The sequence below is a fragment of the Aspergillus mulundensis genome (genome assembly GCF_003369625.1).
Source record: "Aspergillus mulundensis strain DSM 5745 chromosome Unknown scaffold_11, whole genome shotgun sequence".
NCBI lineage: Eukaryota > Fungi > Ascomycota > Eurotiomycetes > Eurotiales > Aspergillaceae > Aspergillus > Aspergillus mulundensis.
Window position 1 is genome coordinate 1,371,760 of NW_020797899.1, and position 24,807 is coordinate 1,396,566.

The 24,807-nt window shown below is 49.8% G+C and overlaps 10 protein-coding genes across 10 annotated transcripts; 5 read left to right on the forward strand and 5 right to left on the reverse strand.

Annotated features, from left to right (window-relative positions):
- Nucleotides 1-776: 776 nt before the first annotated feature.
- DSM5745_09299 (uncharacterized protein) lies at nucleotides 777-1,572 on the forward strand (the record flags this gene model as incomplete). Its single annotated transcript, XM_026751315.1, has 2 exons — nucleotides 777-833; nucleotides 880-1,572. The coding sequence occupies 2 exons, from the start codon at nucleotides 777-779 to the stop codon at nucleotides 1,570-1,572; spliced, it is 750 nt and encodes a 249-aa protein (XP_026600401.1).
- A 788-nt stretch (nucleotides 1,573-2,360) lies between these two features.
- On the reverse strand, nucleotides 2,361-3,515 carry DSM5745_09300 (uncharacterized protein; the record flags this gene model as incomplete). Its single annotated transcript, XM_026751316.1, has 3 exons — nucleotides 2,361-2,550; nucleotides 2,582-3,096; nucleotides 3,249-3,515. 3 exons carry the CDS (start codon nucleotides 3,513-3,515, stop codon nucleotides 2,361-2,363), a joined length of 972 nt encoding a protein of 323 aa, XP_026600402.1.
- Nucleotides 3,516-3,841: 326 nt separating this feature from the next.
- On the forward strand, nucleotides 3,842-5,211 carry DSM5745_09301 (uncharacterized protein; the record flags this gene model as incomplete). The annotated part of the gene is made up of 2 exons (XM_026751317.1): nucleotides 3,842-4,515; nucleotides 4,575-5,211. The coding sequence occupies 2 exons, from the start codon at nucleotides 3,842-3,844 to the stop codon at nucleotides 5,209-5,211; spliced, it is 1,311 nt and encodes a 436-aa protein (XP_026600403.1).
- A 606-nt stretch (nucleotides 5,212-5,817) lies between these two features.
- On the forward strand, nucleotides 5,818-7,426 carry DSM5745_09302 (MFS transporter; the record flags this gene model as incomplete). Its single annotated transcript, XM_026751318.1, has 3 exons — nucleotides 5,818-5,865; nucleotides 5,912-6,385; nucleotides 6,443-7,426. 3 exons carry the CDS (start codon nucleotides 5,818-5,820, stop codon nucleotides 7,424-7,426), a joined length of 1,506 nt encoding a protein of 501 aa, XP_026600404.1.
- Nucleotides 7,427-10,140: 2,714 nt separating this feature from the next.
- Nucleotides 10,141-11,013, reverse strand: DSM5745_09303 (peroxidase family protein; the record flags this gene model as incomplete). Its single annotated transcript, XM_026751319.1, has 2 exons — nucleotides 10,141-10,540; nucleotides 10,607-11,013. The coding sequence occupies 2 exons, from the start codon at nucleotides 11,011-11,013 to the stop codon at nucleotides 10,141-10,143; spliced, it is 807 nt and encodes a 268-aa protein (XP_026600405.1).
- A 5,596-nt stretch (nucleotides 11,014-16,609) lies between these two features.
- DSM5745_09304 (putative peroxisomal dehydratase) lies at nucleotides 16,610-17,741 on the forward strand (the record flags this gene model as incomplete). Its single annotated transcript, XM_026751320.1, has 5 exons — nucleotides 16,610-16,729; nucleotides 16,783-16,831; nucleotides 16,887-17,204; nucleotides 17,263-17,356; nucleotides 17,402-17,741. The coding sequence occupies 5 exons, from the start codon at nucleotides 16,610-16,612 to the stop codon at nucleotides 17,739-17,741; spliced, it is 921 nt and encodes a 306-aa protein (XP_026600406.1).
- A 395-nt stretch (nucleotides 17,742-18,136) lies between these two features.
- Nucleotides 18,137-18,603, forward strand: DSM5745_09305 (uncharacterized protein; the record flags this gene model as incomplete). Its single annotated transcript, XM_026751321.1, has 2 exons — nucleotides 18,137-18,235; nucleotides 18,286-18,603. 2 exons carry the CDS (start codon nucleotides 18,137-18,139, stop codon nucleotides 18,601-18,603), a joined length of 417 nt encoding a protein of 138 aa, XP_026600407.1.
- Nucleotides 18,604-19,177: 574 nt separating this feature from the next.
- Nucleotides 19,178-19,747, reverse strand: DSM5745_09306 (uncharacterized protein; the record flags this gene model as incomplete). Its single annotated transcript, XM_026751322.1, has 1 exon — nucleotides 19,178-19,747. One exon carries the CDS (start codon nucleotides 19,745-19,747, stop codon nucleotides 19,178-19,180), a length of 570 nt encoding a protein of 189 aa, XP_026600408.1.
- Nucleotides 19,748-20,871: 1,124 nt separating this feature from the next.
- On the reverse strand, nucleotides 20,872-22,311 carry DSM5745_09307 (LLM class flavin-dependent oxidoreductase; the record flags this gene model as incomplete). The annotated part of the gene is made up of 1 exon (XM_026751323.1): nucleotides 20,872-22,311. One exon carries the CDS (start codon nucleotides 22,309-22,311, stop codon nucleotides 20,872-20,874), a length of 1,440 nt encoding a protein of 479 aa, XP_026600409.1.
- A 418-nt stretch (nucleotides 22,312-22,729) lies between these two features.
- Nucleotides 22,730-24,277, reverse strand: DSM5745_09308 (uncharacterized protein; the record flags this gene model as incomplete). The annotated part of the gene is made up of 7 exons (XM_026751324.1): nucleotides 22,730-23,084; nucleotides 23,146-23,241; nucleotides 23,316-23,692; nucleotides 23,761-23,834; nucleotides 23,912-23,945; nucleotides 24,006-24,025; nucleotides 24,076-24,277. 7 exons carry the CDS (start codon nucleotides 24,275-24,277, stop codon nucleotides 22,730-22,732), a joined length of 1,158 nt encoding a protein of 385 aa, XP_026600410.1.
- Nucleotides 24,278-24,807: the final 530 nt, after the last annotated feature.

The window sequence follows — 24,807 nt, forward strand, 5'->3', positions numbered from 1 at the left end:
CCACACTGGTTATGAGCACCTTCATCATAAAACATTTCAAAATGAAATCAGGACGACTCATGCATTTCAGCAAGCATTGCAGGACTTGCTCCTTGCAAATTAGCCAAGACGCCTGTCCTTTTAGGCTGACATCACTCCCTCGAACGGCCTTTTGGATTCGGTCTGGGCCGTTTACGAAGCTTGGGAAGCCGGTCTGGGCAAATAGTTAAAGCCGGGCGCATGTGCTTGTTTATGGGTTTGTTGTTATATTGAGGTGTGCTTGAACCGTTAACCTAGCATTGAGAAGCTCATGGATAGGAAATGACTCGCTCGCCTTGTCGGAGATGTTGTTGATATTGAGCTGCATGTTCCTCTTTCCTTTCAGCAAACTAGCACCACAGGTCCCCGTCTCATGCCCTTAAGACAATAGCTCTTCAACAATTAAGTTTCACAAAGCCATTGGACTCTACGGTTGTTAGCATTACCTACACCAGGCCAAATTGCCACTCGCATATCTCACAAGACCTCGGCTGCACTGATAATACAACAAAACCTACCCCCCTTTCTAAAAGACACCAGCAGATGCTTCCAAGCTCACCATCGCCCTCGCTTGAGCCATCTGCGTAAGTCGAGAAGCAGCCGCCTCGTATTATACCTGCCTACTAAACCTAATATGGCTAGACTGAGCTTAAGGAATGGTTGCTTACCGTAGCGCCTGGACGCTCCGCAAGTCCACCTTTCTCCCCATTCATCCGCACTCGTATCAAGCACATGCACGATCCGTACCCTACCACATCATGAATGAGATCAGAATCGCCATCCTCGGCGAGTTATCAACTGGCCTAGTTGCCACCGTACGTGCACCCTGTCAATCCTCCCCACCCCGCTAACAGAAAGCAGTTCCACCGCGAACGCCTCGCCCACGCTGAAGCGGCCCATGCCATAGCCAGTACAGCGGGCGAGCAAACCAGAGTATGTACGGTGGACGAGGAAGAGATATTCGTCGTGACGAAAGAAAAATGCCTTGGTGAACTTGACGAGCTACATTGCTTCGAGCACGGCAGTCCGCCTGACGGCATTGTCCTGGTCTACGATGGAACTTCGTCACACTCATTCCAATGTGTGTTGACGGCACTTGAGAAGATTGTATCTGTGGAATGGGGGCCTCGTCTGCCGCCGTTGGATATCCCTCCACGGACCGCTTCCAAGATTGAGAGAGATGGCAGTTCCCAGAGACAACCAGCCATTGAGACACCAGACCGTCTCCTGTCTTGCCCGCTGCTCTGTGTAGCTGGCGATACGCTTTTAGCCGGCTCGGAAGGTGTGGAGGTCATTCCTGCTGCTGAACGACGCGCACTTAGCGAGCGGTTCGGGTGTGCGGTTCATGAGATATCCGGCGAGAGTGGTGATGATGTTGATAGGGTTGTTGTGGGTCTTGTTCGCGGTGTTATGGACAGGGGGAGAAATTGTCGACTTCCTTGGACTGCACAGCGTCCGAAGAAGCATGGGGGAGCTTCTGTATCGTCGACGGGGGACGCCATATTAAGGAAGATCTCCAGGGTTTTTACAAAGCAAATCAAAGCGCCAGAATGATGAATGCGTCGTGACGGGCAAGGGATATATTTCAGAATTGTTGAGCAGCGCAACGGCATGCCTATCCGTTAGCTTGAGGATTTCGCCGGGTATACTATATCATTATCCCAGCAGGAGAAAATCCAAGGGGATTAGCTCCAAGCAATGCTATTCAGGGTCCATCTTCACCTGCGTCAAGAAGAAAACTGCGGGACTTGTGTTACAGAAATCTAGTTCGCGTTTCGTAAGTTGAAGCTATATGGGACATTGCAGACGAAGAGATACCATACCATATACAAACCTGTCATCGGCTAGCTGTTGTCTTGTAACAGACTAACTAACACCTGCATCCTACAGTGCCTTACCGTACAAGACCAGCAGCTAACAACATTGCACTCCCTGTAACAATTACGGCTGGATTGGCAAAGGCCATAAATCCCTCGGCGTCAAACCCCAGCAATTCCTCGCCGACCGCCACACCTCCTCCGCCCCGTCCATCCCGAGAACCACCCTTACCGTGTCCCGATCAATACCCCTGGTCCCGGCGAGGTAATGCAGCGCCGTATTACCATCGACGTCCTGAGCACGAACATCACACTCACCTTGTTGCAGCAATAACCGTATGGTTGCCCGTTGAGCCCGCTGCTGCTCCTCCGTCAGCGGCTCCTGATTGCGCTCGGCCAAGGCTACCTCCGCTGGTGTTTTAAACTTTTCCAGGAAGAGTTGGTTGGGGATTTTGTAGGGCGCCCAGCGGGAGGCCAGTGTGCGGACGCAGTGGATGCTTGTCGCTATATTTGCATGGGCGGCGTCTATATTCCCTGCATGCAGCGGGAGGCAGACCACGTGTAGGAGCGTATGGCCCAAAGCCGTTTGTTTCGCCGCGGCGAATCCGCTTGGAATGAACCCGGCAAGCCAAATGAGAAGGTCGGGGTTGTGATGCGCCGTGGCGAAATGGAGAGGGTGGATGTTGAAGATGGGGGTGCGGAGGTTAGCGTCCAGCTGGGGGTGGGAGAGGAGATCAACTAGGCACCTTTGGACACCTGGGTCACTGAGATCGCACCGAGCGAGCGCGTACGACAGGGGCGGGAGAGCGAGTGTGGGCGCGGCGCGGGGACGATAGTTGGGGGAATACCCGCAGGTTGAGAGCAGATGCCACAACATCCGCACACGCCCGGCGGCGATGGCTTCATGGACTGGGGAGGTAGCGGACAAGGCGGAAACTGGCACGTCCGTACCGTGTCGGATATCAAATGAGCTCTTCTCTTGGTCTGTTGCACTCACATCGCCTGTACCTGTACCTGTACCTGTATTCCGTTCTGGCTGCACCCAAGCAGACTCATCCGCCCCTCCAGCCCGCAGAATATCAAGAATCTCTACGTTTCCATCCCCTGCCGCCACCTCCAGAGAAGTCAAAGCCCGTTGCGGACGCCGGCTCTCCGCCGGTCGCACCGAAAGTCGGGCTCCGTCCAGAACTGCGCAAAGCCAGCTCGACGCTCCGCGATCTCTAGGTAAGTCAGCGGACAAACAGGGTGCGCAATTCCCCTTCTGTTCCGCGCATTTGCCAAAACACGGGCGCGGGGGTTGGGTCCGCGGGGTTCTTTAAAATGGCGGCCCCTAATCCAGCAAACTGAATGGATCACTAGAGTATTCCGTTCAATGCCATTCGGGTTCGCGCCCTTCGCTAACAGAAGACGCACATGGTCTGGGAGATTTGCGGCCACAGCAGCGTTGAGGGGGGATCCGATTCTCCCGAGAATCTCCACGGTTGTATTGGGGTTAAGTCCACGTATGATGTGGCCATACCGCAGGGAGTCCAGGGGCCGGCCTTGTCTTGCCTTCTCGAGCCTTTCGTACAGAGTCAGGCAGGTTTCGAGGACGGCTATGTTGGCATTGGTTGCGGCTCGGATGAGGGGTGTATCATCCTCAGGAGTGGTGTCGAGATTGTCTGGGGTAAGCTGGTACATGGCAGCTTTGGAGCAAACACAGAGTGAGGACGAAGAGAGAAAGGATGAGGTTGAAGAGCGTCGAGACTCGGAGACTCGGAGACTCGGAGACTCGGAGATACGCTCCCGGAGTCGGACTACTCCAGATCGGAGTTAGCGCACTCGCAAGTCCGAAACCTGGCCAATCACGTGCCACGAGTTCGCGCTCCAACACTCGAGGGTCCGGGCTTGAAATCCTCAAGGGGCCAGGCACAAGGCTGCCAGCGCCATCCTCTCCCATAAAAATGTGAGTTTTTCTCGCCATCTTCTGTCCTCACGGACTCCAACTTCAACCGACAAACACCACCATGGGCAAGATCCAACTCCCCCCATCGCCCCAGGCCACGGCCACGAACCCCTCCTCCGCCTCCTCGCTCCCCGACGAACTCCCCTCCTACGACGAAGTCACCCAACCCATCGAACCCTACCGCGACGCCGAGCAGGAAAACCACCTCTCCCCACCCCCAAACGCCTACCACATCCCCGGCCAGCAACGCTACAACAGCATCCGACCCGCCCAGCGCTTCTCCGGCTCCGTGACCCTCGACCCCGACTACTCCAGGCACGCAGAAACCCTCGAGCGCTTCATCGAGGCCCAGACGCGTCTCCCGCCGCGCCCGTGCCTTTCCGTCCACGGCACCCACAAGGAGAGCAGACGCAGCGGGAACGAGACCAAGACCGAGAACGTCACGGACTTTGACTTCCGCATTGACCTTACCCGCACCATTCTCCGCTGGGGCCGGAACGAACTCAGTGGGCCGAGCGAGCGCTGGTCGTATACGACTGTTGTGAGCGACACCGATGGGCAAAAGGCATACCGGGGCGGGAGGATCAAGGCGCGGTCGGGCAAGAAAACCGGGCGGATTGCGCTCGGCGAGGGAGACGAGGGCGAGAGATTGATGGATCTCGAGAACCAGGAGGATTACCCGGGCGTCAAGGGCTGGTGCGAGCGGTTCTGCAATGACCCTGCGCCGGTGAAGTCGTGCGATCCGCCCTTACCTTCTCTTGCACTCGCCCAAGAATACTAATTTTTGACTGTAGATTCACATACCGCCGCTCCCTGCACGGCTTCGACGCCAGGCCCATGCGCGACTCTCTAACCTCGCACATCCGCTCCACCGGCTACGCGGGCCACATCGTCATCAACCCGGTCGTCGCGAACGGCTTCGTCACCGTCTACTCGCCGCACTGGATCAACACCCTGCGCAACAACGCCTACGTCTACTGGATCTGCATCATCCTGCAGCTGTGGATCCTTACTTGGCCATTAATCTGTTTCATGGAGCGCCGCTACGAGGTCGTGCATTCGAAGTGGTTCTCCTCCAAGACAGTCTGTGATGCGTCCGCCCCTGGTGGAGTCAGAAAGTGCTACGCCGCTGGTCCAGGAATGGACGAGGCCAGAGCCGCGGAGATGTGGGCGCCTGTTGTGCGCGAGGCGGCGTGGCAGGGGCGCGTTGATGGGTGTATTCTCGGCGAGGCGGAGATCGAGGAGTTACGGAGGAAGGGCATTGAGCGGAGGGAGCAGCTAGGTGAGAATGGGAATGATTTGCCGAGGCGTGGGCAGAGTGTCCTGGGGGCAATGGGCATTCGGAGTATCGGTGGTGTGAATGTTACGGGGGCTTGGGGGGGTGATAGCTCCAGTGCGAGCAGTTCGCGGTTTAGTATTCGGATGGGGTAGATTTCTTTTCATTTCTTATACCCTCTATTGCATTATCTCTTATCTTGCTGAGCTTGTTACGGTCAATCCTATCCGCTGCATAACTTGTACGAGATACCCTTGCCACCTGCATACTCCACTGGTATCTATAGAGAGTTTGCTTTCACCTACATCTACGGAGTATCTAGACTCCTTATCGAATCAATAAGACCGCCAAACTGTCTCGACATCATTTTCTAGGACACGGTAGGGCGGAAAAGATTCCGAGATCTGGAATCGCCGTTTTCAGGCTGGGAAGACTCAGGAATGCAACGTCGGAGGCAGACCGGCCATCCCGGCCTCGAGGAAGCGAAATGTTAAAAAACACCGGCGACGATGCTGTCGGCGAACGATTCGCTCTCCGATCCCTGCAGATCGGCGACAAATGCTGAGACTTGGAGTCAACCGGCTTGGATTGCTTGCTTCCCCTCTTTCGTCTCGTTATGTGGGGTGCTTGCTTCCTGAATCTGGGGATTCCTCCTTCTATCTCTTCTGTTAATTTTCTTCTCTCGGCCTGGAATTGGTCCATTCGTGGTGCCTCGAGGAATTCAGCCATCCGCCGTCCTCCCCCGGGTATCAACAGGCGCAATGGAAGAAAAGGCCGAGCCGCGAGCGCCCAATTCGCCCAGACCAGAGGTGCGCAAGACAAATTCATCTATATTCTCACACTAATAATGTTCAGAATGGCGAGCATTCTCCAAGTCCGACTATCGCACCGTCACTCGCACCCTCACCATCGCCAGCACCAGAACACAAGCAGCACGTTCTCCTCCGCGCCCTCCTCTACACACCCCCAGCATGTCGCTACACGCCAGACAACCCGCCCAGATTCAGCATCTGGCTCAACGTCCTCTTCGCCTTTGCCGGCACCTTCACCGTTGCAAACCTCTACTACGCGCAGCCGCTGCTCGACATGTTGGCAGACTACTTCGGCGTCACGCAGGAGCGCGCTTCGCTAATTCCAACCTGTTCTCAGGCGGGATATGCAGCTGGTTTGGTCTTCATCTGTCCGGCGGGTGATATGGTCCGCAGAAGACCGTTTGTCTTGCTTTTGACGCTCATCACGGCGACCATGTGGATTGGATTGTGTGTCACGGAGACCTTCAGTATTTTCCTGGCACTGAATTTTCTTTGTGGAGTTACGACTGTTACGCCCGTATGTTCCTCTCCTAATGTTCCTGCTTTGTATGATGCATGCTGATGAGATGAAAAGCAAATCATGCTCCCCCTAGTCGGCGACCTCGCGCCCCCCACCCGCCGCGCAACAGCGCTCTCCATCGTCTCCTCAGGACTCGTGCTCGGCCTCCTCTTCGCCCGCCTGCTCTCAGGCATCATCGCCGAGAGCTCCTCCTGGCGAAACGTTTACTGGCTCTCGCTAGCCCTACAATACCTAATCTTCGCTTTACTCTGGCTCTTCATGCCGGACTACCCCTCCACAAACACCGACATCTCCTACTTCCGAATCCTCGGCTCCATCGCCGTCCTCTTCACAAAACACCCCGTCCTCGTCCAGGCAACGCTCATGGGGTTCCTCACAAGCGCAACATTCACGGGCTTCTGGACGACACTAACATTCCTCCTCTCAGGAAACCCCTATAACTACGACACACTCACAATCGGCCTCTTCTCGATCGCAGGCTTAACCCCCATGCTCTTCACCCCGGTCTACTCCCGCCTCGTGATCGACAAATACATCACCCAGCTCTCCGTCACAATCTCCCTCCTCACCTCAATAACGGGCATCGCGATCGGCGCATACACAGGGACATTCACCGTCGCCGGACCAATCCTGCACGCCGCCCTCCTCGACTTCGGGAACCAGGCGACGGTGATTGCGAACAAAGCTGCTATATACGCCGTTGCGCCGAAGGCGCGGAACCGCGTCAATACGGGGTATATGGTTGGTGCGTTTGTGGGACAGCTTGTGGGCACGGCGGTGGGGAATCGCGTCTATGCGAGTCGGGGATGGGTTCTTGCGCAGACGGTCAATTTGGTGTTTTCGGCGGCGGCGTTGGGGATTGGGCTTGCTAGGGGACCAAGGGAGAAGGGGTGGGTTGGGTGGAGGGGGGGTGTGCGGGTGAGGAGGGTGCTTGAGGAATCGAATGCAGGAGCTGGAGGGAGAGGACAAGGGGATGGACAAGGGGAGAATAGGAATGCACAGTCTGAGATGGCTGAGGAGGCGAGGAATCGACTATGAGTTCCTTGGAGAAGCTGGAAATCTAGAAAAAAGGCGTCTGCTTGGACCAAATTGATGTATCCATGGATCAAATATAGAGCTGGAGGCCGAATGGTTCTCCCACTGCCCACCTACCTTTCAAGCCAGAATACTCAATCTAAGCACCCACTACCTAGACACCGCCACAGATATCTACCGTAACGTTCAATTGGTTCCCAATGTCCAGGGTGGCTCCTTCCTGAATATCAAGTCGGCCCGTGAACACCTCATCTGCAGCTACTTCCTCGACCTATCTCCTCCTCCCTGAAGCTTACGTACCTATTAACCTAAATGTCTCGACTTCAAGCGCCCAGAGACCTCTCGCACTACCTGCGAGGCGTCTTTTCTGCGGGCCGCGTTCTAGACCTCGTGAACCTGCGATCTAGACGCTGTGAATGTACCCATTGTGTCTGTAACGTCTTGTCCTTTGCAGCCATAAAAGCCCTCGCTGTGACTCCGCCCCGACGTTCAACGCGGTCTTCTGGAGACTTAGGTGCTGAGCCTCGCTCTGACTGCGCCTCTCTATTCATTGATATCGAGGTCCATCGATCAGCGCCTCTTGTGGTATTTCCTCACGCCCTCGAAGCTGTACGTGGCTTTCGTGTGGTCCATTCACCGCGACAGAATGTCATCCCGGACACTCTCCACGGCCAGGTCTGCTTTTGACCCGTGGCTGTGCAGGTGATGTCCAATGATAGATGGTCTGAATGCCTTTTGCGAAGCAAGGCTGCACTGTACCACCTTGAGAACAAGGCTCTCAAGGCTCTGGTGCCCATACCTTGATGTATCGGTCTGATATTATGTCCTTGACTCCTCACTCGTTGTTCATGCAGCTCTGAACTCAGAATGGTTCTGTTTGGCCAGGAATGAGCAGCGAAGCTTGGTGCCTGGGCTCTCTCACGCCCTACCTAGAGGTTCCTTCGCTGGCGCCGGGACCGGCGACGTCTAGATGTCAGGCGTCAGATCTTTGACCTGCCCTCGAACATATGACGGGCAATTATGGGACATCTTGGCCTTTTAGAGCCCTTCTAGCACAGGGGATACCGACTCCACGCATTGGCATCCATGGTACTTCACTGCATGTACCCGGACTATATATCCCGTTCGATGCCACCCCTGACAGGTCAGTCCACGGGTACTATCATCACTGTCCTACAGTTCTCAGTACTTTGTTGTCTTTGTCCTCGTCATACTTTACTTTGTCTGACGGTATACTCTCCCAACACCCTCCGATTCGAGATGGGCCTCGAGCCGACCTCCCGAAGCAACTCGGACGATCCTAACCCTGCGTTTACCTTTGATTTTCCTCTTGTGCCCGACGGGTTTTATTCCACGTTTCCCTTTGCGTTTGATGGTGTGAACAACACTGTGCCGACAGAGACCACCAACAACCGGATTCATGGCTACTCTCATGGTACGCACTTGCTACCTACTAGAGCTGCGCCACCCTTTGACGCAGCGTCCAATCCTGGCGATTATGCCAGGGATCGCATCGAGCCGTCCGCTTGGTGCAACCGCTCGATTTCGGTCGAACAGTTCCAAGAGCGAGGGGACCTGGCGACCCCGTCGAATGGGAGGGGGGGAGTCCCTACTCGCCAAAGCACGACGAGAGTCAGCAACGAACCTCTTAAGTATGCCTTGCTCTCTCCAGTGATGTACGCATCGTGCTGCAGAATAAGCAGATCTAACTCGCCCGGTCTAGCGTGACCCCCGTGTTCCAGTGCCAATGGCAAGGCTGCCAGAGTCAGACCAACTTCCGCCGCGCGGCTGACTTGATGCGCCATCTGAAGACCATCCACATCCTGCCAAATGCGTTCCCGTGCCCTCAATGCGATCAACGCTTCGGCCGGAGAGACCACCTGGATCAGCACGTCAACCGCCGTCATTAGTGGATGCTCCTTGCCCACGGCCTGTTGTATTGCTCTGCCCGCACTCTTGAGGCGCAGCGCTGCTACCTCACAACTTCGTATGACTTCGCAACCTTTCGGCTTTTTCCTTTTGGTTTATGGTCCTATGTATCACTGTTTGTTGTTTCGGTCTGATCATAGAGTGTACTGGTAGCTGTTGTTGCGTTCATCTCGTTTGTCCATGTACCGTAGTCTACCTAAGCAAAGCCTGTCGCATACATTAGCTTCTATAGAATGTTATTAGATTATCATTTGTGATTATGGCAGGAGGTCTAGTGCATGCATCAAGTAGCATAGCCCTTTTCCAACCTATCGTATATTGTAAACTGGTTTATTAACACTCGCGGCTCAAGGTGGCCTGCACTTAGGCACACCTGCACAAGGCTGAAGTACGGTCAATTCAATTCAGCCTCGCTGGACAATCCCCAACCCAGCACAGCCCCATAGGACGATCCGGCTATGAACTCTCCGGCTCACGTCCAAGTTCAACTGTTGCTAGTCGGGGAGACCCGTCATCAGTGGCCGCGCACCCCGTCAGCTTAGCTTCGCGGTTTAAGTGACGATCTTATACAATAGCTCAAAGAACCTACTGCCGCTCTTGAGTGCTACATGGCATACCCAGCTACAACCATTACCTCGATCTCGAAGAAAATAAAGACATGTCATATATTAAACGCAAGCTACTTTACAAGAAACCCCCGGCCGCAGAACCACACCTCGCCTCTCTTCGCCCATCACCGTCCGTCCACCACCCATACCCAACTTAGATAGGTACAGACTACAGTCCACTCACTCCTTCTTCCCCGTAACAAGCCCAACCGCATCCGCAATCATCTTCGTAACAGCCCCCATCTGCTCTGCCGTAACGGGCTCCTGCCTAACCTTCCAGCCAACCTCACTCGGCAACCTCTCATTCGCAAACCAATACTCAACAGCCGCCCTGGCCACCGTGCCGTTCTGGATATCCCCGAACGCAAGGATCGGGAACCCGGTCTCCGTGTGCGACGTCTGCTCCGTGGACGCGGGGTACGTGTACGTCGGGTTAAACGCCTTGGAATGGATCTGGCGCGCGACCTTGCTGTTCGCGAGCATCTGCGCGGTAACGGGGTCCGATGTCCAGTAGGATGTTGTCTGCGCGAAGATCGTGGGGTTGAAGGCGTGGTTGTTGCCGAAGTAGGCGTCGAGCCGGCTGTGCGTGCACTTATTAACAACCTAGATCCCCTTTTACAGCAACATGGGTTTGTAGGGGGCATACCTAAGCGACGCATCATGCTCGCCCACATTATGCGCATTCAACATATCCAGATCGAAGTCCGTCGCGCTCGGATCCATCGACAAGATCAGATCGAACATGCTGGCCGCCAGCTCCGGGCTGAAATTGATGCTCTGCACTAGACCCTCCGCTAGGCCCTCGCGCGTGATGTTCCGCCCGTCGCGGTGGATGTACCCGTGGTTCGCGAGCGTGTTCATCATGGGGCATGGGCTGCGGGCGTCGGCTGGGCTGGCGGCGATCCAGGCGTGTGGGTTTTGGGTCTTGGAGGTTGAGTGTGAGGCGCTGGTGGTGTGGAGGAGGGGGCGCGCGAGGCCGGCGAGGTTCAGGTCGATGGTTAGGGCGGAGGTTAGGCTCGCGGTCGCGAGGACGAGGGATGTGGTGAGCTTCATTGTGTGGTTTTTGGTTGTGTGTAAAGAGCGTGGATCTAAGCAGGAAGGTTGGTAAAGAGTGTACACTTAGATAGTATGAAGCTTGGGAATCCAACCTGCGGTACCTGGGAAGCAGGCCCTTATATCGCTCTCTCCACCATCAGACACACAACAGTGAACCTGAATATCACAGAGCAGCCCCATAGCGGTTCACCAATCGCAACGGCAACATTACGCACTTGCCTAACGCGGGAGTGCTAAGGTTGGAACTATTGGATTTGATATCCGTCGAATTCGTCTGATTGGCTGGGGGCAGTGTATATGATCGACAGGGGACCAGAGCCTGCGCAAGGGGAATTTGTCAAGGGTCCACATGGTGAAATTGCCCGGTCCAGGTGCTTGGGCCATCTTGCTTTTCTTAGTTCTTGCCTGCGTGTGGTGATCTTATCTGGTGGGTTTGTCACGGACTCGTTGCATGCTTTTCATTTGCCTCCAGGTGTATTTCCGCTTGCACGGTCCAGCGTTCACACCGCTATGTTCTTCTTGACGGTATTTGAGATTGCTGTTTCAGACCCTGATTTCAAATTGTCTTTCTACAGTTGGCAGGCTGCATTTGTCATATATGCCGCATGGACAAAGCTTGGATCCTTTATGCTCTCATACAGTGTACATTGTATACTTTTGAGTTCGGCTTTAGAAAACAGGCCGCCTAATGAACCGGATGACTTTCTTAGCGCGACCAAGTGAACGAGATGACTTTTTAATAAAAATGGCCTAAAGAAGTTTAGCGCCGTGTTTTAGCTAGTAATTATAAACTTATAAAAAAGCTTATTAGCTAATAAAATACCGCCATGGCTAATATTACCTTTTTTATTACCAAGGCCTTTACCCCTAAAATCTTTTAATATTTATAAAGTTAGTAAAATAAAAAACTTTGCTTTTAAACTCTTTTATTAATTTTATATATATTATTTTAATTTTATTATAATATACTTTTTTAATACCTGGCATTTAGAAATAATTATTTTTAATATAAATATTATTTAAATTACCTTATAATAACATGCTTAAAACCGCAAGTATTTTTTTAATATTTTTAAGATAAGTAAGAATATTTAGGATATTAAATATTATTATTATAAAGTAAAAAAGTATAAATACTAGGTTTAAATTTAATAAATTATAATAAAAGGGCCGTTAAAAAAAAGCTTTTTTTTATTTAGTAATATTTAAATTATTTATATAACCCTTATAAAAAATCTTAAAAAAGTACTATTTTAATAAAATAATTAATTCCTTTATAAATTAAATAAGTAATAAATAGCGTAATAACCTCCGCGGAGGCACTTTAAAAAGTAAAAAAATTAATTTATAATTATAAGCTTATAGTATACTATAGTTATAAGGTTTAAAATAAAATTAATAATATAATTAATAATAATAAAGTTATTTTATTTAAATAAATCCCTATTTAGCTATCCCGCTTAATAAATAAGGATTTTAATAAATAATAATATTATAAAATATATTTTAATATATTTACTTATTACTTTATTACACTAAGCGCCTTTATATAAAAATTTAAATATTATTAAAAATTTATAGTATTAAATATAACTTTTTAAAAGGCTTTATAAAATATATGGTTGCTTGTAGCTAGCTTACTTAATAAAAAAAATTATATTTTTTTTATAATAATTATAGTTATTTTTAGTAAGTTAAAGGACTACTAAAAATACTTTATTTATTATTTAAAAAGGCTATATAAAAACAACTTAAATACACCTTTAACTATAGTTATTTTTAACTATATAAAAGGCCTTTAAAAAGTGCTAAAAGGTAAATTAATAAATATAACATGCCTTTAATATATATAATATTTTTATAAAAATATAAGGTAATACTATAACAAGCGCTTAAATAAAATAATAAGGTATTTTTTTTTTAATATATAAAGGCTTGCTCTAAAAATAAGTTTAAAATTTTAAAAAATTTTATTAAAATATAAAATAATAAAACATATTAATATATTTATAATAATTTATTTATTAAGCGCTGGGTTTACTACGCTATCCCTATATTAAAATATAATTATATAACTTTAAATATTATAAAATTTTTAAACTTTTTATAAATTTATTATTACAAGCTACCTGTGTTTAAGGCTATATAACTTATATAAAAAAAATTTATATTAATTTTTTATTAGCGCCGCGGGGCTAAGTTTAAATTAACTATGCTTATTAATTTTATTATAGGCCTTTTTAAAAAAATAAATAAGTAGGTAAAAAGATTATTTATTATTATATTAAGTAATACCCTTATAAAGGTTAAATATAATAAATATAAATATTTAATTAATTTTACTACGCGAATTTATAACTATATAAAATAATAAAATACTTAATTTTTTATAACCACGCGCTGGCCGCTATATATAAAATAAAAAAAATTAAAATAACTTTATTTTTAATTATTATTATATTTAAAACTATAAAAATACCTATACTAATATTTTAAAGCTTATTTTTAATAGCTATATAACTAAAAATTTTAAGTATAAAGTACCTTTATGTTTAATACACTACAGGCAGCCTAAAATAAAATAAATTTAAAAATATTAAAGTTATTAAAAGTATTAAAAAAATTAATTTACCGCCGCCTAGCGCGGGATAATAAGAAGTATTTATTATAATAAATATTATAAACTTAGCTATACGCGGTGTAATTAAAATTATTTTTTATTTAAATTTAACTAACATGTTATTATTTTAAAGGCTAGTGGGTATATAAAAACTTTTTATAATTCTTAATATATTACCCCTTTACCATAAACTCCTACTTTTACACCTTTTTTACCTTAAATTTTTATTTTTACGCCTTTTTTACCTTAAATTCCTACTTCTCCGCCTTAAATTTTTATACCTACGCCTTTTCCGCCTCCGGAGTTAACACCAAGTTTTTTTTTAAGTTTTTTATATAAATTAAAACCTTTTTAAGTCCCTTTTAAATTTATAAAGTTAAATCTCCCACTACTTACTAATAAAAAACTAAAAAAAATAATAAAAAAAAATATAAAAAAAAAATAATATAAGAAATTAAAGGCTACTTAGCTAATAATATTAAAACTAAATATTAAAAAATTACTAAAAGATTCTTGGGAGAGATATTACTAGGTATAAAAAGTTATTTTTATTTTATAAAAGTTTTATATAAAAAAAATATTTAGGCTAAAGTATTAAAGCTTTATAAAATTATATTAAAATATATTATATAATAAAAATGCTATAACAGCCTTTAATATTAAGTTTATATATTAATATTATTACTTACTTAATATTTATAAGAATCCCTGGGATTAAGAAATAAATATTAAGAAGTTTATAAATTATTATTATTTTAGTTACCTTTATTATAATATTAGCTTTAAATAGCCTTAATTTAACCATGTTAAAAAAAAACTAGTAAATATATAAGGCCTTTACTATAGCTTTTATTATAATTATTATAATTTATACTTTAAATAGCTTTAATTTAGCCGTGTTAAAAAAAAACTAATAAGTATATAAAGCCTTTATAAACACGCGGCACGCATGTAAAGTTATTTATTTTAAATAATTACCTTTTTTTAAATTAACTAATAAGATTCCTGCATTTTATTAATATAAATATAACTTTTAAATATTTAAAATAGCTTTAAAATACTTAGTTTAGTTAGGATTATAAAAAATTAATTTTATTAAATAAGGGTACTATTTTATTTAGCCAAGGTTAAGCCTTAAAAAATAATTTTACTAGTAAATTACTAGGTAAGTTATGTAACAGGGCTAAAACAGGGCTCTATTAGAAAGTTATCTTGTTTACTTGGTCGCGCTAAGAAAGTCATCCGGTTCATTAGGCGGAAAACAGGCAAACCTTCCACAACGTCTATCTTCCACGCTCCTTGATTCGAAAGATCTTTCCTTTGTCACACCCGATTCACGGGGTCTTACTCTGTTTCAACGCTTGTAGATACAGGAAACCTCCAACCAAATCCCTACCCCTCCCCGGGCTTCGAACAGTGCGACCCACAACAGCCGGCCCTTTCCTTACGATCAATCGGGCGTGCTATCGGACTCGAGCTTCAGAGGTAGCCTCCTGGCACTTGCTCATCCCAGAGGACGTACCCACCGGCTTGACCCATCTCTATCAGATTCATGGCCCCTCACTCCGTAGAATCGGTCGATCCCGTCGGAATCAACCCGTACCCGTGGCGGTCCAGGAGAACGCGCGGCGCCAGCCAGCCGGCGATCTGCACTTGTGTCTCGAAGTACTTCAATTCCCGGGTCGAAATTATTATACAACGACTGCTCAGTGGCCAGTGCCCGTTGGCGTCACTTATCCCGGATTCGGCGTATAACCTACGTCCACTCAGCTACTGCAAGGCAAATGGTCCACTGTGTAGGATACGAGTAGGTATGTACTGGGTAGTCGAGCATTGCGATGAGACCCTGCGAGATGCGTGCCTAAACGCTGTCACATTGGCTTCTATTGTTAGTTTATGATTTCCTGTCTGTATACTTGCATGACCCTCTTCTTCAGGTCTGTTCGGCTTGAGTCAACTAGTTCTCTAGAGACGCTCATTTTTCCCTCGTGTCGTCTAGCATATCTAGTAACTTGCGCAAACAACCTCCTTTTTGTATGTGAGTTCATGCCAGATATAAAACTTGCTTATCTCTTTGCTTCTTAGAGCAGTTGCTACTGCTCTGCCAGGGCCCGGGCAACTGATCATCCAATTTGGCTGCGTTTGCAAGAGCTCAACCAACTATGCTAGACTTTTCTATTATTATACCAATGACAGTGGGCCAGTGCACAAAGAGAATTTAGTACCAGAGTGTTAGTCATGTTTCCCAGTTATCGAGATGTTGTCTCTGGTGGGTGCGTAGGACAACTTAGTATGGTACTACACCCTATCTCAAAGTACAGGTGCAGTGCGCGTCGAAGAGCAGCATAAGATTATGCTGTTGTTATATTAAGACATATATAGCTTTGTTCATAACTTGCAGGTGTTCATATGGTACTTGCTGTTTTAAATCCCGAGGCGATACAAATATCCCGATTCCTTACGCGGCTGTGAAAATATATATCTTCGACGAAGCAGATATTGGAGGACTTGGGGGACACACCAGAAACAAAGACACAGACTTAATTAACTTTACGAAAGCTGCAATTGTTCTTAGGTGCCCAGATGGCCACCAGCCGAGAATGTTATCCTTCCAAACACAAAGTATAGCAGTCTGCAGCAACACTTATGCATCTTAGTCAGCATCAGTTTATGCACACTGGGAGAACCGCCCTGGCAAGCACTCTGGCACAACCCATGGCATTGTGACGCCGGTCAGTTGGCTATATAGATTCATGCCGGTTACCATCATGATATATGAGACACCCAGTGGCTGTCAAAGACGTGCTCCGCAGGCAGGGATTGATGTTCGGCACTCGGCCGACTCCACCGCTGAGCCGAGGCTGTTGGTCCCCGCATATAACAACTTAACAACTTCCCCAGCTGTCATTCCACTGATCTACCTACAGTTACTCACCTTCCATTATCTCACTCTTCCACATATCAAAGCCCATCATGTCCGGTCCAGGCGCAGCCCACGAGTTCCCCGCCAAGGAGGTCTCCTGGCTGAAGCGCGACGTCCTCCTCTTCGCAAACAGCATCGGCGCCACCTCCAAGGAGCTGCATTTTCTCTTCGTAAGCTCAAAATCAATACAAAATATGGTCGCAAGTCTGACGGAATGTGAAAGGAACTACATCCCAACTTTGCCGTCTTCCCAACCTACCCAATCATCCTCCGTAAGTCCTTACTCACCCCCCCCATAGGCAGCATCTCGACTAATGCCGACAACAGCATTCAAACTCACCGACCAAGAGGTAACAGACTTCTACGCCCGCTCCAAGGCCTCGCCCATCCCCGGCGTGCCGGCCTTCGACCCCAAGCGCGTCGTCGACGGCCAGCGCAAGATCACCGTCTTCAAACAGCTCCCCACCACCAGCGCCGGTCGCAAATTCGAGCTGCGCAATAAGGTCGTTGGTGTGTATGACAAGGGCAAGGCGTCGGTTGTGGAGACGGAGCAGACGGTCGTTGATAAGGAGAGCGGCGAGGTCTACTGTAGTGTCGTTGGCAGCGCGTTTTATGTTGGGCAGGGGGGGTGGGGTGGGCCGAAGGGTGAGTGTTTCTACCATACTGGAGGGCTGTATGCAGTGGGCTAATGTGGTATCTGTAGGACCTGCAACGCCCAACTATCCCCCTCCTAAAGACCGCAAGCCCGATGCCGTCCGCGAGGTCCAGACAACCACCGAGACGGCACAGCTGTACCGGTAAGACACCACACCTCTTCAAGCTCATCAACTAACCCATTCCAGTCTAAACGGCGACTACAACCCCCTCCACGCAACCCCCGAGCCCGGCCGAAAGATGGGCTTCGGCGGCATCATCATCCACGGCCTGTTCAGCTGGAACTCCGCCGCGCACATCGTCCTCGAAGCTTTCGGGAACAGCGACCCCGCCAATTTCCGCGAGTTCCAGGCGCGCTTTGCGTCGCCGGTTAAACCGGGCGATAGGCTTGTTACGGAGTTGTGGCGCACTGGCGAGGTGGTTGATGGGTTTGAGGAGATTCGCTTTGTTACCAAGAATCAGACGGGCGCCGTGGTGCTTAGCAATGGGCGAGCTTTGATTCGGGTTAAGGGGGGTGCAAAGTTGTAGGCGCTTAGGTATTTTTGTCGATTTATCGGAATAGGATACTGCTGTTTTAACAGCGCATTGGGCTTTTTGCAGGTAAAGATGGATAACCGCCGATAATGCATCCAGGTGGTCATGCCCTGCAGCCCCAACGAACCCAACAGATACCATAGTAGCCAAACTCTTGACGAACAGTCGCGACATCCACCTAGAGCTGGAAACAAGACCATCGAAGGATTGGCTGTTAGAACTTGCGAGTGCCCCTCACCCTCATCCTTCGTGGCTGAGCCGCCGCACCTGCATCGCAACAGGCAACCATGATTCTGACACCATAAATAAACACCACATACATCAGGCCATAAGAGACCCAGACTGCAAACAATTCCCAGGCAATAGACATCCGAAAACCCCATCGCAAAATGCTCGGACTCCCATCCAAGACCCCCGAGAGCGCCCCTCCCTACGAGGCGCTCGACGCCATCGAGGCCCAGCCCAGAGAGCCAAACAACCCTAATGGCGTATGTCTAAGACCTTCCATCAGAACCCATCGCTAATAACTCTATCGTAGTACTCGACCATCTCCTCCACAGACCCTGATCCCGTCCGCGCTGACGAACAACACCCACTCCAGCACGGCTATCTGCATTCCCATCCGCGCTCTCCCGGTCCCCCAGGCCGAGCTGGCTGCCGCATCGACACGCTCCCTCCGCCTAGCACGTTCCAGCCGCACACGCACTGCGAGGTCTGCGATGGGTTCTTGACACGCCAGCAGCGGATGCGCAATGAGCGGTTCATCTGTGCTATGGTTACGCTGGGTATTATCTCTGCTATTCTTTGTGGGATGGGACTCGGTATTGTGATTGCGAGGTCGAGGAGGAGGTACTAGGCGGTTTGAAGCATTAGGTGGCTTTGATCGATATTGTTGGTTATAAGGTGATGGGACGTGATGGGGATGTTTTGATAGTGCATACAATACCATTGTGGCCGCACCAAGTATGGTAGTACTGTCCCATGATTTGGATAGATCTTGTCTCTACCTCTGCTTGCCAGCCCATGTATTCCTCTTGGCAGCTTCACATCATATTATTTACCCATTTTCATGCTTAGCTTCTCTAACATTTTGACATGATCCTTTCCTCGAACTACTGGAATTGAAACTCGGGGCTTATTTGAATCTAGTCTCGCAATGTCCAGAAGCCTTGGACCAACATAACATTTGCCGTGCCGCCGGCTTTGAGATAATGAAATACTTTTACTTATCTGCCTATGTGGCACCCAGAAGTTCATACGATACTACGTTTGTAAATAAAGAAACCTATGACAGAATCTGCGATCGAGGATATACATTTCATATGTTGGCAACTAATAAAAACGAGCGACAAACGCTAACTGAACAAGCACAAAATACCAAATACCAAACCTCTCGTCCTAAACCCGCAGATAGACTAACATCGGCGAAATCAATGCGGAGGTCGAAAGCGCCGCGTCTCCGGATAATGGAACTCAAACTCCTCCCTGCCAATCGGAAAGACACCCCTCTCAACACACTCATAAAGCCAATCCCAGGCCCCGAAGTCCGAGCCCCCGGGAGCCCTCGCCTTATGGCTCTCAAAGACCTGAACCATCTCCGCAAAGCGCGCCTCAGGGAACGTGCACATCGGCCACTTCCCCTGGACGCCGTCCAGCTCGATGTCTGCGGCGTCTGGACCAGACGGTATCGACTCCCGCGTACACACCCAGCTGTCGGCGCCGCTGCGCGTCCCGGTCTCGGGGTTCACGGTGTACGTCCGCGTGAAGACGCAGTGGAACCAGTGGCCGTCGGAGCGGTCGTACTTGTGCACGAACACGGCGTATGTGTCCATTTGCGCTTTCCCGGGGACGAGCCAGAGCTCGTAGTCGTTTGGGGCGTTGTAGGCCCACCGGGCCATGGATTTGGTGTTCCATTCTTCGAGGGCCCGCTCGAGGGAGGGGTCTTGGGGTGGTGACGTGGCCATTGTGTTCTTTTGCTGGGGGTTTGCGGAGGGGGACATTTTCTTCTTGCTTTGGTTCTTGGTGCGTTGAAGGGTGGTTGGGTGTTTGGGGTGGTGAGTCCAGGTGTCTGGGTATTTGGTGGTACTCAAGGCGTCTGGTTAGGATGGGAACTCCTAGTCCACACAGGACGGTGGCCTTACTTATAGTACTTACCTATTTATATCTTCTTGCCTCCCTCCTCTTTGTTTTTGGGAATAAAGATGTTCTTACGCAGAAAGGTTACTAGGAGAAAGGTCAAAGGCATGCGAAAGACCCCATAAAGCCTTGTTACCTGTCTACGCTTTGTTTTATTTATTCGTCCAAGCGGACTCCAAGCCGGCCTTTTATGCGGATGTCCTCGAGGTCTTTCAGGCGGACACATTTTTCTGGCTTCAATATCCAGCATGGATTAGATAGGGTATTGTTGTTTACCACAACCTCATCTCTTGACAAAGTATGAGCCCATGTGACAAGGTATCAGTCCTTTGCCAGGTTCATTGTCTGCCAGACCTGACCTATCAAATTCCGAGAAGTCCTTTCAGACAGGGCCCATTACGTTGCACTCAGAGGCATTTTCCTCTTGGTTAAAGGTGCATTGTGGAGGCGCTTTGAAGAGCCTTTGACGCTTACACCGAATCCAGGCCATGGCCTCTGCGCTGAGTCGGCAAAGATCTCTGTGAGATTCTCAATGTTCTCTCCCATGTGATAATAGCAATTGCAAGAAAAAGGCGCTTATCGTTTTGATTAACCACCAATAACTGATTCTCTCAGGGTTGGGCTAGGGCTGGACTTAGCTATCTTATGTTTCATGTCTATGATTATTTAAACACGGTTGTTTTTTATGCTTTGAGAGTTAGGTGTTATTGTCCTGAAATCGCACTAAACTGTACATACCATACTTTGCCTATAACTTAATCTGTGCAGTTGCCGTCAATCTGTGGAATATGAGTCAAGTCATCAAGAACTTGTCTGTCTTCCGAGCTCCTCTTTACATGCCACCCTGGGCAAAGGATATTCTGCACTTAGCGTTGCGCCTCCAGGGGATTTCCTTGAGGGGATTCATAACAACAATAGGTGGGCTTGCAATTGCCTATGCTAGATACTGGTCGTAATACCCACCAATATCCCATCCCATTTAAAACAACTATGCAGACCCAGCCTCCTCCTGATACTTGGGAACCGCCTCCCCAGCCCTCCACTTGTAATAACTCCCTGGATGATCCTCGGGCAGCCTGACCTGCCCAACCCCCAGATACGCCTCTCTTGCCGTCACGCCCTCCTTCTCAACCTTGTCCCTGAACAGCCCTCGCGCCCTCAACTCCGGCAGCAAAAACTCAATCACATCCTCAAAGCTTCCCGGGTTGGTAATATGCGCAATGTTAAACCCATCCACACCAGAAACCTCCACCCACCGCTGCAGCTCATCCGCAACCGTCTTCCCACTCCCGATAATCTTCGTCTGGATCCCGCCCACACTCAGGAACTCCACGATCCGCCGCTTCGTCCACGGCAGGTTCGCCGTGCCTGGCACACTCGACGCCCACCGCTTCACAATACTCGCCACCTTCGTCTCGTCCGCAAACCGGAAGTCCGCGTCGTCATCGTACTTGCTCAGATCAATCCCCGTCCACCCGCCAAACAGCGCAAGCACACCCTCGGCATCCGCGTACCGGAGATACTCCTCGCGCTTCGCATACGCCTCCTCATCCGTGGCAGCAACAATCAGCGTAATCCCCACAATCACCTTGATATGCGCTGGATCCCGCCCCTCAGCCGCCGCAACCCGCCGTATATTCTCGACAGTACCCCTAACCCCCTCAGGCGTCTGCCCCGCAACGAAAATCGCCTCCCCATGCTTCCCGCCAAACCCATTCCCCGCCTCGCTCACCCCAGCCTGGAACAGGAACGGCGTGCGCTGCGGACTCGGCTCGCAGAAGTGCGGGCCTGGAACGCGGAAGTACCTACCCGCATGCTGGATCGCCCGCACCCCGTCGGGCGAAATGTACACCCCGCTCTCGACGTCCTGCACCACCGCGTCGTCCCGGAAACTCCCCTCCCACAGCTTATACAGCACCTCCATGTACTCGTGCGCGCGGGCGTACCGCTCATCGTGTGGGATCTGCTCGGTCAGCCCGTGGTTCCGCGCTGCGGAGTCGAGGTACGAGGTCACGATGTTCCATGCCACGCGCCCGTTGCTCAGATGGTCGAGGGTGCTGAGCCGGCGCGCGAGCGAGTACGGCGCTTCGTAGGTTAGGCTTGCGGTTACCCCGAAGATGAGGTTCTTTGTTGCGGACGCCATTGATGGGACGAGGTACAGCGGGTCGTTGACGGGGTATTGGGCGCCTGAGGATAGGGAGGGCACGACGTTGCCGGGGCCCTTGTAGACGTCGTAGGGGCCTAGGGTGTCGGCTATGAACATGGCGTGGAAGCCGGCGGTGTCGAGGAGGCGCGCGAGGTCTGTCCAGAAGGAGAGCTTCGTGTAGTTTGCGGTCTTGTTGCGTGGGTGGCGCCATTGGCCGGGGGCCATGTGGGCGGGTGTGTTCATGACGAAGGCGTTGAGGATGATTTGTTTCTTTACTGCCATTTTGTGTCTGATTCTCTTGATAGATGCAGGTGGGAGAGAGCGTGAGGGGTTCTGGATGGAGGACGGAGGGGTAGCTCTTTTATGGTGGTGGTTGTCTGCTGCGCCATCAGCCCCGGGTAGCACGCCATATGCTCTGACAGGGACTCCTCAATGGCCGATGGTCTTCTGATGAATCGGCAGCCGAAGAAGTCACACTTTGAGTCCGTTGTCTCCAAGTCTGCAATGTTTCTCGGCCGGGTTGCCGCTGCACGCAATACCTCCCCGCAACGGCGTGATGGTACCTAGGGTATGATACCATGGATGCAATGCAGCATCATCGCTGTAGAAGCGACAATACCTTCAACTACAACCAAGTGGACAACAACCAACGATGCACCTCCACAATATCATTAGATTAATTGAAAAGACACGGAATGCCTCACACATGCATCCCCGGCACCGCCTGCCTCCTCTCCTCCCCCAACTCCCCCAACTCCCTCTGTGGCCCCTCGCGCCTCTCCTCCGTAACATCCCACTGCACCTCCTTCATAATCCTAACCGCAGACCCAGTCGCAGAACCGCCACCCTCCGCAAGTTCGATTTCATCCTGCAGCACTGTATGCTCGGGCCGCCGCCGCCACGATCGCGTCGTGCTCACGCCGCCGGCATTGTAGCTCTTGAAGTACCGACCCGCTGAGGACCCCTCGCCAATTAGCTTCGGTGCGTACCGGCGCAGGAAGTGCCGGAGGAACGGGAGGCAGGCGCAGATGATGATGAAGTTTGCTTCGACGTTGCTGTTCAAGGTCAGTTATGGCAATGGTAACGTAGGGCTCAGCACGGGTACGGAAGACGTACATCCACAGATCTGTCCAGGCGACGCGGTATGTCTTGTCGTTGCTCTTGAGGAATGGGAAGAGTGTTACCAGGCGGATGATACTCGTAATCACAGTCCTATAACCGTCTCATCAGCTTTGCCCTCAACCACAGGGCTTACACTGGCATGACATGGTAGGTGTCAGACTCACGCGCAACCAACAACAAACATAAAAAACAGCCCGATCTTCTGAATCGTCGGCATATGCAGGCTCCAAACGACAGGAATCGCCACAACTATAAGCGCCACATCCGTAACGGTATTCGTGACCGCGGTCGCGGCATACAGCCCGTTCTGATCGACGCATGTCCCGTGCAGTGCCCCGTTCCATGCCTTCGCGATCGGCCGGCACGCGAAGATCAGCGCGAATGTTATGGCGATGCTGTAACCGATCACGACCGCTGCGATAAAGTACAGGGCGTACCGGTAGAGTCGCTGTTGGCCGACGATTCGGTAGTAGAGGATTATTAGGGAGGCTTTGGCGAGGGCGAGGGAGGGGACGTAGACGATGCCTGCGGCGAAGATGCCCTGGGCCGAGATGCTGGATTAGATATGGCAGGTGGTAGGGCAATATGAGAGAGGCGAGGTGGGTATACCTTTTGAAAGTCGAGGAACATTTGCGGTGTGATGTTCCAGATGTGCAGGCCGATTCCGCCGTGGGCGTAGCCGTCTGGAAATAGGATATCAGTTCAAGGCGTCTGTTCTCTGGAGCTCGGGTGCTATGGTTGTGTACCATGGGGTACTTACATAGACAGAGGGCTTGTGTTGCAATGGCGAAGAGCTGCTGTCTGTGAGTTTATGCCCTAACTATGCCGTGAGACAAGTATGGTAGGCGACGTACCCAAGCCCCAATCATCGACACTGCGCCTGTCAGCATGCCGCTTGTGGGCAGAGTCTGAGAGATTCCTCACCATCATCCCATCCAAACTTATGAAGCAGTGTAGCCTTAGTATACACCCGCAGCGCCAGTGAAAGCGTAGAGAATATCAATCCGGCAATAACAATCGCCCGACTTTCTTCGTATAGCCACGGGTGTGAGAAGTCAGGATTATATGTCTCTCCTTCGGGGACAGGAACTGCGCCTGGAAAATCTGCTCCCTGAGTCCCGGCCATAGTGGGAGATAAAACAAACAATCAGGCTCGAGAGGGAGACGCAAGGTCAAGATGGCTGGACAGGGGCCTTGCATAAATAGTCCCTCAACCCGCCGACTATACGAACTCGTTTCTCGGCAGGGAGGCCCAGGGCTCTGGGAAAGACATTGCAATATCAATGGAATTGCGAGTATTTGAGATCGCTGCTCGGCCATCCCAAAGGAGTATGACCGGGGAATCTGTTTAGTAGCGCAGAATGGAGTCCACAGAACAACTGAATCCTTAGTTTAATATTTGCCCTTCCACACTGCTAGGAAGTAATAGCATCGGAGCCGGACATAGTGCACAGCATTCATTTTTAGGAAGACTGCCATGCGTGGAGACGCCCCAATAATCAAGGTTCGACCGGGGCATCTAGAAGCTTTGACAGGATTTGGACCCCTGTCACTTCTGTTTCAGACCCGCCGATGTGGAAACTGTTTGTCATGCATTCAGGAGCTTGGGTCTTTGGACTCGTCCTGAATCATGGGATGCGCTGAGCTCGACATCTT